Below are 14,113 nucleotides of genomic sequence, written 5' to 3' on the forward strand. Positions count from 1 at the left end.
CCCCAGAAGGCAGCGGCTCCCGTGGGTGGCGACAGAGCTTTATTTACACTGTGTCAGCGCGCAGCGGGGACGCCGGGCGTCAGCTGAAGAAGTAGGTGGAGCGCTTCACCTGCTCCAAGTTGAAGGGCCCTGCGGAGCGGAGAAGCGCCGTGGGCGGGGCCGGGGCAAGGGGAGGGGGTCCCAGGGGCGGGGCGGGGTCCCAGGGGCGGGGAGGGGCCCGGAGAGGCGGAGCGGAGAGGGACCGTAGGTGCGGCCTGGAAGGGGGCGGAGTCCCAGGAGTGGGGCAGGAGGAGGGGAGGGGCGGGGCCCGGGGTGGGGAGGGACCGTGGGCCGGCCCCGGGGACACACGCAATCAGGACGCCCGCCCGGCCCGCGGCGGTACCTGTCTTGGGCACCGACAGCAGCGTGTCCAGCAGCCGGGAGACCCAGACGTTCTTGGAGGCTTTCGGGGACCTGAAGGAGAGCGCAGGGTGGGGGTGAGGCAGGGCGGGGCGGGGCGGGGTGGGGGTGGCCGCGCTGGGTGGCGCGGTCCTCACCTGGGGCCGGAGCAGAACCGCTTCACCAGGAACCTGGACAGGTCGTGCAGGATGGGCTGGCTGTGCAGACGGACGAACTGCTCGCGGCACACCTGGGGAGGGGGCGTCAGCAGCGGGGGCCAAGGCCGGGGGCGGGAGGGGTGGGAGGGGCTGGGCTCCAAGGTCAGGCGGGTCACCACCGGCTGCCCCACCGCCCAGGAGTGCGTGCCCGGACGATGGCCAGACTAAGGTCCCACGTGGGGAGGGCCCGGGCCAAGGGGCGTCTGCTCTCACGGCGGGGGGCGGGGGCGGGGGGCGGGGGGCGGGCGGCACCTGGTTCATGACGGCGACGTCAGCCGCGTGCGTCCAGAAGCAGTCGTGCACAGACACGAAGGTCAGGCCCTTCCTGCAGCGGGTGCGGGCTCGGTCAGCGGCCGCCCCTCCACCCACAATCTCCCCTGGGGGGCCCAGCTCCCCACCACCAGGCGGGGGGCTCCCGTGCAGCGCGCACAGGCTCCCCAGGCCCCCACCCCTGCGCGCTCCCCATCTGTCCCTCTGCCACGTGTCCCCTCCACCCAGGGTGGAGTTCTCATCTGGGACGAACCCCTCTGCCCACCCCCCCCACTTGCCCAGCTGAGTCCCAGCTCCCCGTAGGGCAGCTCTGACGCCCCCACCCCGGGGCTCTGTCCCAGGAGCCCCCCCATCCACCGGAGGCAGACGGGGGCCTGGAGCCCACCCCTGAGCCCAGGGGCCGCCCAGACACGACCCCCCACCAGGGCTGACTTTCTAACAGTGTCTACACGCTGCCCATCACCTTGGGCTCGGCCACCTCTGAGGGCTCAGGAGGGACACGTGGACACCTGTGCCTGCCTGAGAGGCTGTGCATCTGTCAGGACAGTGTCTGAGCCCAGAACTAGCCACCCTGCACTGCCAGCACACACCTGGATGGGTGGAGCCCCCCGAGCCGGGGCCACGGGGCCACAGGGCCCACCAAGGGCCAGTTCCACACTCAGAGTGACCCTTCCCTGCCTGCCCACCAGCCGCTTCCCCCTCCCCCACACCTCGCTGCCTCAGGGCCTCTGCACGTGCTTGCAGTCCTCTTGTGGGCACCAGGTCCCTCAGGGCCACACGGTGGGGGTCCTTGCCTGTTGTAGGCCTCTGCCTGGGCCCCTGACCTCGTCCCTCACTGACACAGCACCTATCTGCGGGGCTGGCCTCACATCCTGTCCCCCACCATGTGGGTCCCTGCTGTGTCCCTAACCTGTGGTTAACGTGTGAGGGGGAGCGCGCCCAGCCTGCAGGGCCGGCCACGAAGCAGGGCCCACCTGTAGCAGTGCAGGGCCGTGAGCATCATGTGCGAGGAGTCCAGCGAGTGGATGAAGTTGGGCGGGAAGCCGTTCTTCTGCTTCAGCGTGTTGGGCTTCCTGGGGGGCGAGGGACTCAGGTGCCTCTCCCGGGCCCCGGCGCCCCCCGTCCTCGCCAGACGCCCTCCCCTGACCCCAGCGCCCCCCGTACTCACTGGCTGGTGTCCCCGCTGCTGCTGAACGTGAGGCTCTGGAGGCCGCCGTTGATCTGTGGGGTTGGGGTTGGGGTGGGAAGGCATGGGCGTGAGTCCTGCCCTGAGGCTGGGGGGGTAGGGGCAGTGGGGTGGGGGCACCTACCAGGATCTTGGAGTCATGGTGGTAGGGCTGGATGATGGGGATGCCCAGGGGCGTGACCCACTCCACGGCCGAGCCTGTGTGGGCGATGAGCCGGGCGCTCTCCGTCAGCCAGCGCTGCAGGAAGGGGCATGGGCTCAGGGTGCGGCCAGTGCGGGGGGCCCGCGGGGGACCCAGACCCGTGGGGGACAGGGGCGCACCTGGATGGCCCGGGTGCCCGAGAACATCTCCTGGAGGCTGAGGAACACCTGCCGCACGAGGTAGTGAGACGCCTCCCAGACAAACTCCTGCGGGGACGCGGGTGAGCGGGTGGGGCTCCCTCCACACCCACCCTGTGGCCCAGCACGAGACCCTCCCGGGGCACTGAAGCCCACGCCCCCGTTTTCCAGATGGAGAAACTGAGGCGGCGGCCTGAGGGTCGCTCTGGGGGCCCGTGGGGGGGGAGGCGAGCCCCTTCCTCAGAGCGGCCCAGTGGCCACCGTTCCGGGAATGGCAGCGGCCTTCGGGGTGAACAGTCCTGCTGCTGACACCCGCGATGCCGCGCACCTGGGGGAAGTCGCTGAGCTCCCGCAGCCGCTTCTCGATCTGCAGGCGGCCCCCGTAGCGAGTGACCCCGTAGACCACGGTCATCACCGTCTGCTTCACCACCTTGCGGCTGATGAAGCCCTCCAGCACCTGGGCCACCCGCACGCCCTGCTCAGCGTCCTGCCTGCGGAACACCTCCACCTGGGCGGTCGCAAGGTCACAAGGTCGCAGGGTCAGCGGGCGGGGCGCACACACCCTCCGCCTGCCGTCCCTCCCTGCCCCCCACGAGGCCCCCTCTCCCCATGGCCCTTGCTGCTGCCTGACACCTCCCCAGGCAGCCCGCCCAGACTGCCCAGTCACATCATGCATGATGGCTGGAGGCTGTGGCTGGGGGTCTCCAATGCCCGGGTGTCTGCAGGACAGAGACCCCAGGGGGCTGGGGGCCGTGGTGCCCACCTGCGCGGCCACCCCACTGTACACGTCCTGCGGCAGGTCCGAGGGCACAAGGTTGACGGAGGCAGCCCCCACGCTGTCCCGGCCCAGGGCGGCGTAGTGCTGCAGGCCGTTACAGGAGCCGTCCTGGGGCGAGGGGGCAGTGAGGGTCCGGGCAGGGCCGACAGGAGCGTCCGCGGGCAGTGAGCCCAGCTCCCTGCCTCCCCAGCTCTTGGCTCACGTTGCCAGCTCACTAGACCCCAACGCTGAGAGAGTTACCCCACACGAAGGGGAAACCGAGGCACAGAGACACAAACGGAAGTGCCCGCACAAGGCCGCCCGCAAGGCCAGCTGGTCCTGCGGGGGCTGGCCCCCACACTGTCCTGTGGAACCTCGGACCGGAGACACCCCAGTCAAGCCCCCCGTGGACCAGACACACAGCACCCTGGGTCACCCAGCTCACCTGGTGAACCGGGAAGTGGGAGACGTGGGCGGCGGGGTCTGGGGAGCGCGAGGCCCGAGCGATCTCCATGCAGCAGGCCAGGGCCTGCCAGGGCTCGTCCGCCTCCATCCACCACTTCCGGCCCTGCGGGAGGGCAGTCAGGTGGGCTCAGAGCAGCCGGGTGGGGGCGCTTCCTGGGCATGGAGGGGAGCTGGGCCGGCCCAGACGCCATGAGGACACAGGGAGGTGGGGACAGAGCCCCCAGGACAGCGAGAGGAGGACGGGAGCCAAGGAGCAGGAGGGAGACATGGGAGCAGCCAAGGGGACGGGGAGGGGCCTGGAGGAGGGCTGCCCTGGAGCGGGAGGAGCAAAACCAGAAAAAGGACGGCGCCGCGACTCTGTCCTAGGAGAAGACAGCAGGAGCCGCGGTGCTGACTTTCCTAGGGGGACGCCTGGAGGACGTCCGAGGGGGGCCGAGGTGGCTGGAGCCGAGGGAGGAACAGGCCTGCAGAGAGACAGGGAGACAGAAGGGCCCGGCCGCCACCCCCGCCCCTACCGTCATGGGCCTGTCGGCCGAGTCCAGGATGTCCTCCATCACCTCATCCGCGAAGGCCAGACGCGCCCGCAGCGACTCGCGCTTCTTGAGCCCCGTGAGGTTGACCAGGTGGATCTTGAGCCAGTCGAGGCCGTGGGGGCCGAGCGGGCGGCCCTGGGCGAACTCCAGCAGGGCGCGCGCCAGGTCACTGCCCAGGTGGTTGAAGTGGGGCGGGCAGGGGTAGGTGCGGCCGCGGAAGTCCATGTTGTGGGGCAGCCAGAAGACGCGGTGCCGCAGGTGCTGGGCCAGCGAGAGGCGGTAAAGTGCATCGGCCCGCAGGCTTTGCATCTCGCGGGCCACTTTCAGGCAGCGGGCCAGCTCCCGCCGCAGCTCGGCCTTGCGGGCGGGAGGGGTGTCTGGCGGGAGGCGGCCCCCAGGGGCCCGGGGTGCCTCAGAGGGTGGGGCAGGCACACCCAGGCGGGGACAGCCCTTGGCGGTGAAGAGCTCCAGCACCAGGTCCAGCACGCGCCCGTTGACTCGCCAGGCGCAGTTGCCCAGCTGGGTGAGGGCGTCCAGGGCGCCGTGCAGCTCGGCGGGCGGGCAGCGCTCCAGCAGGCGCTGGTGCTGCATGGTCCCCTCCACAGAGCGCATCAGCTTGGTTGGGCTCAGCAGGAAGGCGCCTGAGTGTGGCGACGTCCAGGGCAGTGGCGGGCACAGCATGGGCACCTCGGCGGCCTCAAAGGTCAGCGTGCGCTCTGCCGCAGCCGCCAGCAGCTGCGTGAAGGCCGGGTGCGGCTTCAGGATGCCAATCTAGGGGCGGCAGGCAGGGACCAGTCAGGGGGACTGCCGCCCCAAAGGCACGTGGCGGGCGGGGGGCCCCAGGATCTTCCCCAGATGCCCTGACCCTGAGGCTGGGCCCGTGACCCCAGCAGGATTTCCACAGGACCCAGCTGTGACCCAGGGGTCCCCACACCACCAGAGCCCCCTCCCCCCAGCAGCAGAGGAAGTGCCCACAGCACCCACCTGGCGGAAGCTGCGGAAGGAGTACACATGGTAGAGCACGGGGATGAGCTTGGGAGGCCCCTGGGGCGCGGCGAGGCTGCTGGGCATGCGCACAGCCCCCACCAGCAGCTCAGCCAGCTGCTTGCCCAGCTGCACCAGCACCGGCAACGGCCAGGGCTGCTCGTGGGGGGCCTCGGGCGCCCCCAGCGCTTCCCAGTGTTGCCGCGGCAGGCAGGGCTCCGCCACCTGTGGGGGCAGGGCGGGTCAGGGGCTGGGCGCGGGCTGTGCGCACTGCCACCCCCGGTGGGAGACTACTATCCCGGAGTTACAGATGAGGAAACTGAGGCTGCAGGTGGCAGAAAGTGGCTGGGCTGCAGGTCAGATCCGGCTGCCCTGGGGATGCAGGGGAAAGGAGATGTGCCCTCAGCTTCCCCACCTGGAAACTCACCTGGCACCCCAGGCCTGGGAGGCAGCCCCCCACCCTGCCCTGCACCCTGCCCCCATCCAGGGGCCTCACCTGGGCGTCGGAGGCCAACAGGTGCAGGTACTGGGAGTAGCGCTTTTCCAGCTCCCGCACCTGGTTGCTGAGCAGCTTCCTCTGCACAATGTGCCGGTTGAAGGCGCGCAGGCCCAGCTGCTGCGCCAGCGAGAGGAGCGACTCCCCCTGCGGGGGCAGCGCCTGCAGGGTCTGGGGGGCAGCGCCGTTAGCCCCTGCCCGGGCCCCGCCCACCCAGGTCCCGCCCCGCCCACCCCGGCCACGCCCCTGATCGCCCCGCCCACCGCCGCGGCCCCGCCCCCGAGCGCCCCGCCCACCACCCGGGCCCCCGCCCCCTGAGCGCCCCGCCCCGCCCACCTGCAGCAGCAGCCGCACGAACTCGCGCTCGCCCAGCAGGCACAGGTAGGGCAGCAGCGTGGGGCGGCCGTCGCGGGCGGCCTGGGCCTCGCTGGCCTTGGTCTCCTGCAGCGCCCGGCACAGCGCCGCCTCCCACCGGGTGCGCAGCCCCTTCAGGGTCTTCCGCTGCGGGGGCGGGGACAGGGGATAGACGCGGGTCACCACCGCGCCTGTCAGCCCGCAGCACCCGAGGCCCCCCCCCACGCCCCCCCCCACCCCCGGCACGAGGGCGGGGTCCCGGGCCCACAGGACCCCACCGGAGCCGCGCTAGGAGCGGCCGGGCCGGGAAGGGGTCTCGGGACCCAGCGGGCGCTGACCACGCTCGCAGGCGGCGCCGGGTGCGCACACGGCCGCCCTGGCCCAGCGCGGGGAGGGAAGGGGGTCGGCTGCGGGGCCACCAGCCCCTTACCGCGCGTAGGACCTCCGGGGTCAGCCGCGGGGCCTTCTCCACCGACTCCACGGTGACGGTGGTGGCCATCTCCACGCGGAGCTGCTGCTGGAAGAGACCCTCCAGCTTCTTCTGGGGCAGGTGCAGCCTCGGGTAGGACACGGGCCGGTCCTGCGGGGGCACAGGCGGGCGGTGAGGGCCCAGGCTCCTCACAGGGACACTCGTCCACACCAGAGGTCGGGAAGAGCAGCTGCCCACCCTGAGCTTCCCGGGACCCCCACCCCCCGCCTGGCAGAGTCACATCCGTTTCTCCGGCTCCTGGATCCTCTGTCTCTGACGTCAGGGAGAAAGCAGGGGGCAGAGGCATGTGAAATAGCTGCGCAGGTTTAAAAGAACAAAGCATTTCCCCCCTCACTCGGTGGGGCGGGAGACAGTCCAAGGACCTGGATGCTGCCCTTTTCTGTCTAAATTTAGAACAGGTGACCCGTCCAAAAGCAGATAAATTAAAAATAGCCAAACCCAACACACTGAGAATCAAAAATATACATCCACACAGACTCATGACTCGTGTCCACAGGAGCATGATTCATAACGGCCAAAAAGTAGACACAACCCGAGTGTCCACCGACAGCTGCATGGACAAAGGGTACGTGTCCACCCACACGCTGGAGCACGACGCAGCCGTGAAGAGGAGCGAGGCCCTGACACGGCTGCATGTGGAGGGACCTGAACACACGACGCTCAGGGAGAGAAGCAGACACAGAAGGACACACGGCGTGTGATCCCATTGACGGGAAACGTCCAGAACAGGCAGATCCACCGACAGAGAGCAGGCTCGTGGGGGCCAGGGGCTGGGGAGGGTGGGGCTGATGCTGACGGGACAGGATTGCTTTTGGGGTGATGGGATGTTCTGACTATACTAAGTGAATATACTAAAAAACACTGAATTGTACTTTAAAACGTGAACTGGATGGGAAGCGAATCATATCCCAATAAAAACAAAACCCAACACGTGGGGTGGCTCCGCCCCACCTCCCCATCCCCTCTGCCCTGGGACGCGGTACTGGGGTCCTGCCCGAGGCTGCCCAGCCTGGGGAGGTCACACCGCCTCTGCCTACAGCCAAGGTTCTGGGTAGGAAACGACAGCATGGCCGTGACACCCAAGGTGCAAGTGGCAGCCTCTCCTCCTGGCCCCTTCCAGCTTCACCCTCCGGGCCGGGCCCTGTGGGACCAGGCTTGCCAACGCTGTGGCTTTTTCAGCCTCCAAGGAGCAGGGAGGGCTCCTCGAGGAGAAATACAGGGAGACCCCATGGGGATGGGGCAGCCTGGCTCACCCCCAGGCACAGGACCCCCGCAGGCTGGGCTCACCTTGGCGTAGATCTCCCTGAGCAGTGGCGAGCTGCTGACCGGGGGCGGGGGCTGGGGCCGCGGCGGAGGGCTGAAGCCGGGCCTGGCCTTGCGCACGGCCCTCAGGAGCATGCCCTGATCCTCCTTGCACAGCGGTGAGCCCACGAAGAGCTCCTGCAGCTGCAGGCCATCCTGGGCCATCTGCTCTAGACACCTGCGGGCACAGGGGGGAGTGGCAGCCCACCTGGGGGATGGGGCAGCCCGACCCCCTGCAGGTCTGGGCACCAGCCGGCCATCGGGGCCGCAGGGGTCCCGGCCCCCTGACATGTCACTGTGCCACCCACCTCTGGATGGTGCTGGCGTCCTGGTCCAGTCGCCCCATGCACTGCAGGGCGGCCGCGTAGGACAGTAGGTCCGGGGCGAGACCGGCGTCCTTCACCATGAAGAAGACGTAAACCAGCTCTTTGAAGCAGCCCTGGGGAGACCAAGCCGGGTGAGGGGGTGGCCCAGCCTGCCCCCCAGACCACTCTCTGCAGCCATCGAATGCAGCGGGAGAGGACCACCAGCCGGGGACAGACGGTCCACCTGATGTTTCAAGGTTTAGGTTCGGGGGTCAGTGTTGATATTTTTTGGCTTTGTGGATCTGAATGTGCACGATTTCGGGGTGTAAAGGGGGCGTCCTGTTTCAGAGGACCACGTGCGGGTTCTGCCTCGGTCCCACACTTCTCCCATCGCCTGCTTCACGACAGCAGGCGCCTGTTTCCTCAGGTGCGAGCCGTCACTGACCCCCGACCTGCCTCCCCTCCCTGCACAGGCATTTTGGCATCCGTGTCCCTCTGGGCACGGCCTTGGCTGCCCCTGTGATGGTGGCACGTCGTTCTCATCTCCAAGTGTTTGCACGTCTCCCGCGAGCTCTGTGACCCACAGGTGGGTGAGGAGAGCTGTCACAGACCCTCCGCAGGGGAGGACGTCCCCACACCTCCTCCACGGTCTCGCGGCCCTCGCTCCACACTTGCCATCACCGGAGGTGACAAGGTGCCTGCAAGCTAGGCTTCGAGGTGCTCGTCAGAATGACCCTGGATGGGCCGCCCATTCAGCAGTCACCGCCATGCCCGTTGTTTGGCGTAAACGTGAATTGAATACTCAGTTCTGCACGTGTGTGGTGGCTACATGGGGCCGGTGCCAGCAAAGGCTGAATGGAGGCCCAAACTCGCGTCCACCCAGAACCTCAGAACGTGGTCTCGTTTGGAAACAGGGTCTTCGCAGGCTAATCTTCTAAGACAAGGTCACCTGGGTTAAAGTGTCTCCCAAGGTGGCTAGGTGACGATGGAGGCAAGGACCAAAGCGAGGCGGCCACAGCCAGGGACGCCAGAGCCCCCAAGGCTGGACAAGGCAGGAGGGCCCCTGGCAGGAGCCCTGGGAGCCCAGCCCTCCCACACCGTGACCTCGGACGTCTGGCCTCGGGGACTGAAAGAGAATGAACTTCTGTCCTTCTCAGCCACCAGGCTGTGGTGCCAGGAAGCTCGCCCGTGGGCGTCACGGCACGCCCGGCCCTGAGAGGCTCTCTGCCGGGGACTCCGAGGGCTTGTGACCTTGGGAGGGAGCACACGACCCCTTCGTCTCCACGGACTCCCTGGCTTGAATACGCTTCCCACGGGGATGAACGCCGGCAGGAAACCACCTGTGCCGGTCGCCCGTGGAGACCTCGGGCATCTCCACGTCTCGCCACGGTGACACAGATGGGAAGGGTCAGCAGCCACGGGGCTGCTCCCGGGCCTTGTCGTTATTGGATCAGAAGAGCACGTCCACCCTCTGCTGCGATTCTCTTGGCACCTGAGTTTTCACGTAACCGCTTCCTTCATCCACCTGAGTATCGCCAGCTTTTCCTGCTGTTCTTCACATTAGGGCTGCAGATCCTCGGGGAGAGAGGGTGTTGGGGAATGTCCTTCCCTCACAAGGGCACGTAAACAACACTGTCCTCAACAACCACGGGTCAGAGAGGAAATCGCAGAACTTTCCTAACACTTGGAGATGAAGAGAACGGAAAGTCACAGGATGCAGCTAATGCAGTGCCCAGAGGGAAATTCATAGCCGTGAACGCCTGTGTCCAAAAAAGGGGATCTTGAAGTAACCTGTCTATCTTAGGAAACTAGGAAAAAGAACCCAACTAAACCAAAAGCATCCAAGTCACTATCCTGAGCAGGGTCTGCAGGCCGCCTGGACGCCAAGGGCACCCCGGGCACCAGATGGGAGCGCTGGTCGAGCAGACCAGGAGGAAATGCACCAAAACATTAGTGGAATTTCTTCCTTCTTTTCTGGGCATTTTCAAATTTTCCTTTGACGACCACACATGATTTATATTTGACAAACCTGAAAGAATTGTTGAAACGATAACAAACAAAGGGCTTGGACTTTGGGGCTAAAAGACAAAGATCTGAATCTAAGTGCTACTGTTGCTGGCTGGGAGCCGCAGGCAAGTCCTGCCGTCTCGGGTCTCAGCTCCCACCTCTAATGGGCAGGGTGGGCACGCTGCAGCGACACCTTCCTCCTCGGGGGGGCCGGGCCAGGCGCCACTCACCTTGCGAGCCCAGCCGAGCATGACGGTGTTGTACATGGCGAGCGTGAGCAGCCGCTGCTGCCGGGACCTGCTGTGCTGGACGACCAGCACGTGGTGGGCGAGCGGCAGGTGGCCAGTGAACAGGCAGCACTCGAGGAAGGCCAGGAGCCTCTGCCGCTGGCTCTCCAGCCGCGCCTCGGCCACCCTGTCCGCTGGGGCCTGCTCCGCCTCGCAGCCCAGCCTCCGCGGGGCCTCCTGCAGCAGCTGCGCCAGCGGCTCCTCCCAGGGGCTGTGGGGGCCGCCCTGCTCCCAGCGCTGCAGGCTCTTGGCCAGCTGTCCGTTCAGCAGCCGGGGCTCCACCCGCAGCTGCTGCTCGCGCGCCAGCTTCCGGGCCTGCTCCTCCAGCTTCGCCTCCAGCCGCTGCCGGCGCTTCTGCATCGTCCACTTCTCCTTGTCCAGCTTCTCCGCCCAGCGGCCGCTGAGTCCCGGAGCGGCCCCCGTGGCCCCCGGCTGCGCCTTCCTGGGGGGCTGGAAGCCGCCAGCCTCCGGGAGCCGAGCCACGTCCACCCTCTTCACCGTCACCTCCGACACACACTCGGCCTGCAGCTGCCGCACCCGCGCCTCGAGCACTGTGGGGACAAAGGGCGAGGACGTCAGGGGACCCCACTCCAGCACCGGTCTCACCAGACCCCTGAGGTGGGGGGTGCTGTGTCACCTGGTCTTGGTGCCTCGGTTCTACATGTTGCTGACAACACCCAAACGTCATGGATTTTCAGGCGGGCACAACCCCTGCCCCAACCAGCCCTCTCCCCCAAAACCCTCCAGTGAACGTCCCAGACAGGCGCCTCGTGTCCCCAAACTGCTGCTCCGCATGCTCCCCAGTCACTGGCAGCTCTGCCCTTCCAGGTGCTCAGCCAAGAACCCAGGGTCGTCCACACTCTCTCCCTCCACGTCTAATCCCTCAGCCCATCCTCAGGGCTCAGCTGGCAGATCCATCCAGGTACCCAGACACCTCCCTGTGCTCACATCCTCCACTCTCCTCCTTGCTCACTCCACTCCAGCCATAATGACCTCAGGGCCTTTGCATGTGCTGTTTCCACTGCCTGGAAGGCACTAACCAGACAATCCACAGTCCCTATAACACCCAACGATCCACAGCACACCCCCCTCAACACCCACGGCCTGGCCCCTCCTCTCTACAGCCCACGGCCTGGCCCCACTCTGCTCTTCCCGAGCACGACCAGCAGCAGGTCAGTCACCTCACCATCTGTGGCTTCCTTTCTACAGTCATCATAACACCGAGCCAGCCAACACCCACCAGTGCTCCTGGGGACACATGGCCCCGCCAGCCCCTCAGCACATCCCCACCGACTGATCTACACAACCTCGTGTGACGTGCACTTCTGCTCCAGATGCCTTATTTCATACACTTGTTGGTCATCCCACTGAGCTCACAGCCCATAGCCCTGAGCCTCCCACGAGGGAGAAGCTCATCTCACACTTGGGTTCCCTCCAAGGGGCCCTCGCAGCTTCCTTGTGCTCAGAACACTGGGTGGCGCCTCCTGGCTACACCTGGGGGCCGTTTTAAACAGCAATTTGCCCACAAAAAGCACAAGAACACAGAAATGGGGAGAGAATCTGCCCCAGAAAGGATGCTTGTCCACAGACAGCCGAGCACCAGCCGGGCACCGGGAAGCTCCAAGTCCTGCTGCTCTGTGCACGTCCACAAAGGACCTCGCCAGTGCTGACTATGGGGTTACGGATAAACTAGCAGATGACTCTGCAAACAGAGGACGCGCATAACGAGGACCAGCCATGTCTGTCTCCCGCCCACACCCCTCACTGGGACATCAGCCAAGAGAGAAGGGGTGGCCTCGTGCCCAGCTCAGGGCTGGCACCCAGCAGGGGCGCAGGGAAGATCTGCTGAAACAGAGCAAGAACGCAGGCATGAATGTGGCCCTCAGAGCAGGCCAAAACGCAGCAGATGCTTCTAGAATGCACGCGACAGACTCTCAGGCTGGACCGTGCGGAGGAGGGAACGAGGCCACCGTGGGAGGGAGTGGGGACATGGGCATAGCTCCCCTCCCTGAGGCAGCGACATCTGAGCCAACCTGCGAGGTGAGAAGGCCTCAGCCCTGCAGGGACCTGCAGACAAGCAGGTGCAAAGGCCCTGAGGCGGCTTCAGATCCTCCTGGCAGAGGCCATGGGAGTCTGTGGCCCTCTGTGGGGGGGGCTGCAGTTTATTCTGCATGAGAGGAAACAGTTGGAAGGCTCTGGGCTGGAGAGTGCTGTGACGACGTGATTTAGGTTTCCAGAACCTTCTCGGGTTGAATGATCTATCTGGGCTTTGCTTTAGAATAATTAGGTAGGTAAAGAATGAAGAAACGGTGCTGGTGAAGCTGGCGGCTCTTGTGTTTACTTCTGTACAAACGGAATTTTCTGAAATAAAGCTTTTCTTTTCAAAAGCTCCCCTACCCCACCCCCGGCTGTTGGACACGCACTGGACGTCGGGCAGGAAGGGAAGGGGAGATGCTGGACATTGTCCGGGAGGAAGAGGTCACAGTGAGGAAGGACAGACACCCCCACCTCCCTCCAGAGGCCGCCGGGACTGGGCTGTCCCTCCAGGTCACAGAGACCTGACCCCAGAGAACCGAGGAGGGCGCAGGCGGGTCAGCTCAGGGTTCGAAGCCCGGCTCTGCACCAGCAGTTGCCTGTGGCCCGGGGCGAACCTCTCCAGCCGAAATTTGGGGCCTCGACTGTCTCGTCTGGAAAGTGGGAGCCCCCGGCGGGTCTAGGGGGTGCTTGGGATGTCATCAGAAAGGCTGGGACCGTGGTCACCAAGCCCATCTTACAGACTGACATCCCTCCTCACGGGGTGGTGGCGAGGAGCCCGGGAGGTGACCCGGCGGCCCGGGGCGGGGGAGAGGGAGGAAGGGGTCCCGGCTCACCCTCCAGCAGCTCGGCGTGGCCCCAGTCCTTCCCGCGGTCCTGCTCACAAGGGCTGGCCGACGAGCTCCTTCGGCGGCCCCACACGCCCCCCAGGGCCCCTGCAGGAGACAAGCGAGGCTGAAGGGGGTCTGGCGTCTCGGGGGCTGGGGGTCCTCATATGGACAGAAATTGCAGCATCGGGGGGCGAAGGGGCCCTAAACACGTGGAAACTGTCAGTGGTCTCAGGTCTCTTAGTGGAAGGAAACTAAGAGGTCAAAGGTGAAGGGGTCCCCACGAGCTAAGAAAAGTGGGGCGTGGGATCGAGAGGAAAGGGTTCCTCGAACTAAAGGTACAGAGAGTTCAAAGGCCAAGAGCCCCAAACCCCAAATAGGGGGTCAGGGGGCTCCAAAAGAAACCGAGAGTCAAAGGTCAAAGTGCCCTGCCGACTTCCGGCAGGACAGCAGGCCAAGAGCGAGTGAACGCGGGATCCCGTCAGTGGGCTTCCCAGGACCCCACAGGGCAAAGGGCAAAGGTCGGGGTGGCTGGATCCTGGGGGCCGAGAAGCCAAAGGTCAAGGCCGCGAGCAGAGGGCGTGGGCAGAGGCCGCGGCGTCGTCCCCAGGCCTCCCCCACGTTACCTTCCTCGGCCAGGAGGCCGGGGTGGCCCGCCGGCCACAGGGCCCGTCCGAGCCCGGCCGCGCCGCGGCCCCAGCGCAGGGCCGACATCTCCCCGCACGCGGACCCGCCGGCTGCCCGCAACGCGCCTGCGCCGCCCGCGCCTGCCGGGAGTTGTAGTTCCGCAGCCTACGGCGGCTGCGAAGGGACCGTGAGACCGGAAGGGCGCAGCCGGAACCACAACTCCCAGCGGGCAGCGGGGCCTCCGAGGCACGAGG

The 14,113-nt window shown here is 66.4% G+C and overlaps 1 protein-coding gene across 2 annotated transcripts; it reads right to left on the reverse strand.

Annotated features, from left to right (window-relative positions):
- Nucleotides 1–24: 24 nt before the first annotated feature.
- Nucleotides 25–14,014, reverse strand: POLRMT (RNA polymerase mitochondrial). Of its 2 annotated transcripts, XM_044751632.2 has the most exons (21): nucleotides 13,859–14,014; nucleotides 13,242–13,340; nucleotides 10,315–10,922; nucleotides 8,081–8,211; nucleotides 7,758–7,950; nucleotides 6,411–6,560; nucleotides 5,963–6,127; nucleotides 5,627–5,797; nucleotides 5,131–5,355; nucleotides 4,129–4,917; nucleotides 3,594–3,716; nucleotides 3,155–3,277; nucleotides 2,720–2,899; nucleotides 2,374–2,460; nucleotides 2,177–2,290; nucleotides 2,035–2,087; nucleotides 1,841–1,939; nucleotides 849–921; nucleotides 537–628; nucleotides 383–453; nucleotides 25–129 (listed from the first exon to the last, which is right to left on the reverse strand). In XM_044751632.2, the coding sequence occupies exons 1-21, from the start codon at nucleotides 13,944–13,946 to the stop codon at nucleotides 80–82; spliced, it is 3,684 nt and encodes a 1,227-aa protein (XP_044607567.2). In that variant the 5' UTR covers nucleotides 13,947–14,014; the 3' UTR covers nucleotides 25–79. The 2 variants fall into 2 exon arrangements, with proteins under 2 accessions (XP_044607567.2, XP_044607568.2); XM_044751633.2 differs by lacking the exon at nucleotides 2,374–2,460.
- Between the last annotated feature and the right edge of the window lie 99 nt (nucleotides 14,015–14,113).

Source organism: Equus asinus, chromosome 20, assembly GCF_041296235.1.
Source record: "Equus asinus isolate D_3611 breed Donkey chromosome 20, EquAss-T2T_v2, whole genome shotgun sequence".
NCBI lineage: Eukaryota > Metazoa > Chordata > Mammalia > Perissodactyla > Equidae > Equus > Equus asinus.

Bases quoted from the DNA above. Each gene is read 5' to 3' on its own strand.
- POLRMT (XM_044751632.2), bottom strand. From the start codon at position 13,946: ATGTCGGCCCTGCGCTGGGGCCGCGGCGCGGCCGGGCTCGGACGGGCC. The intron at 10,923-13,241 runs GTGAGCCGGGAC...TTGTCCCCACAG, and splicing joins CCACGCCGAGCTGCTGGAGG to TGCTCGAGGCGCGGGTGCGG. The intron at 2,088-2,176 runs GTAGGTGCCCCC...CCAACCCCACAG, and splicing joins ACCATGACTCCAAGATCCTG to ATCAACGGCGGCCTCCAGAG.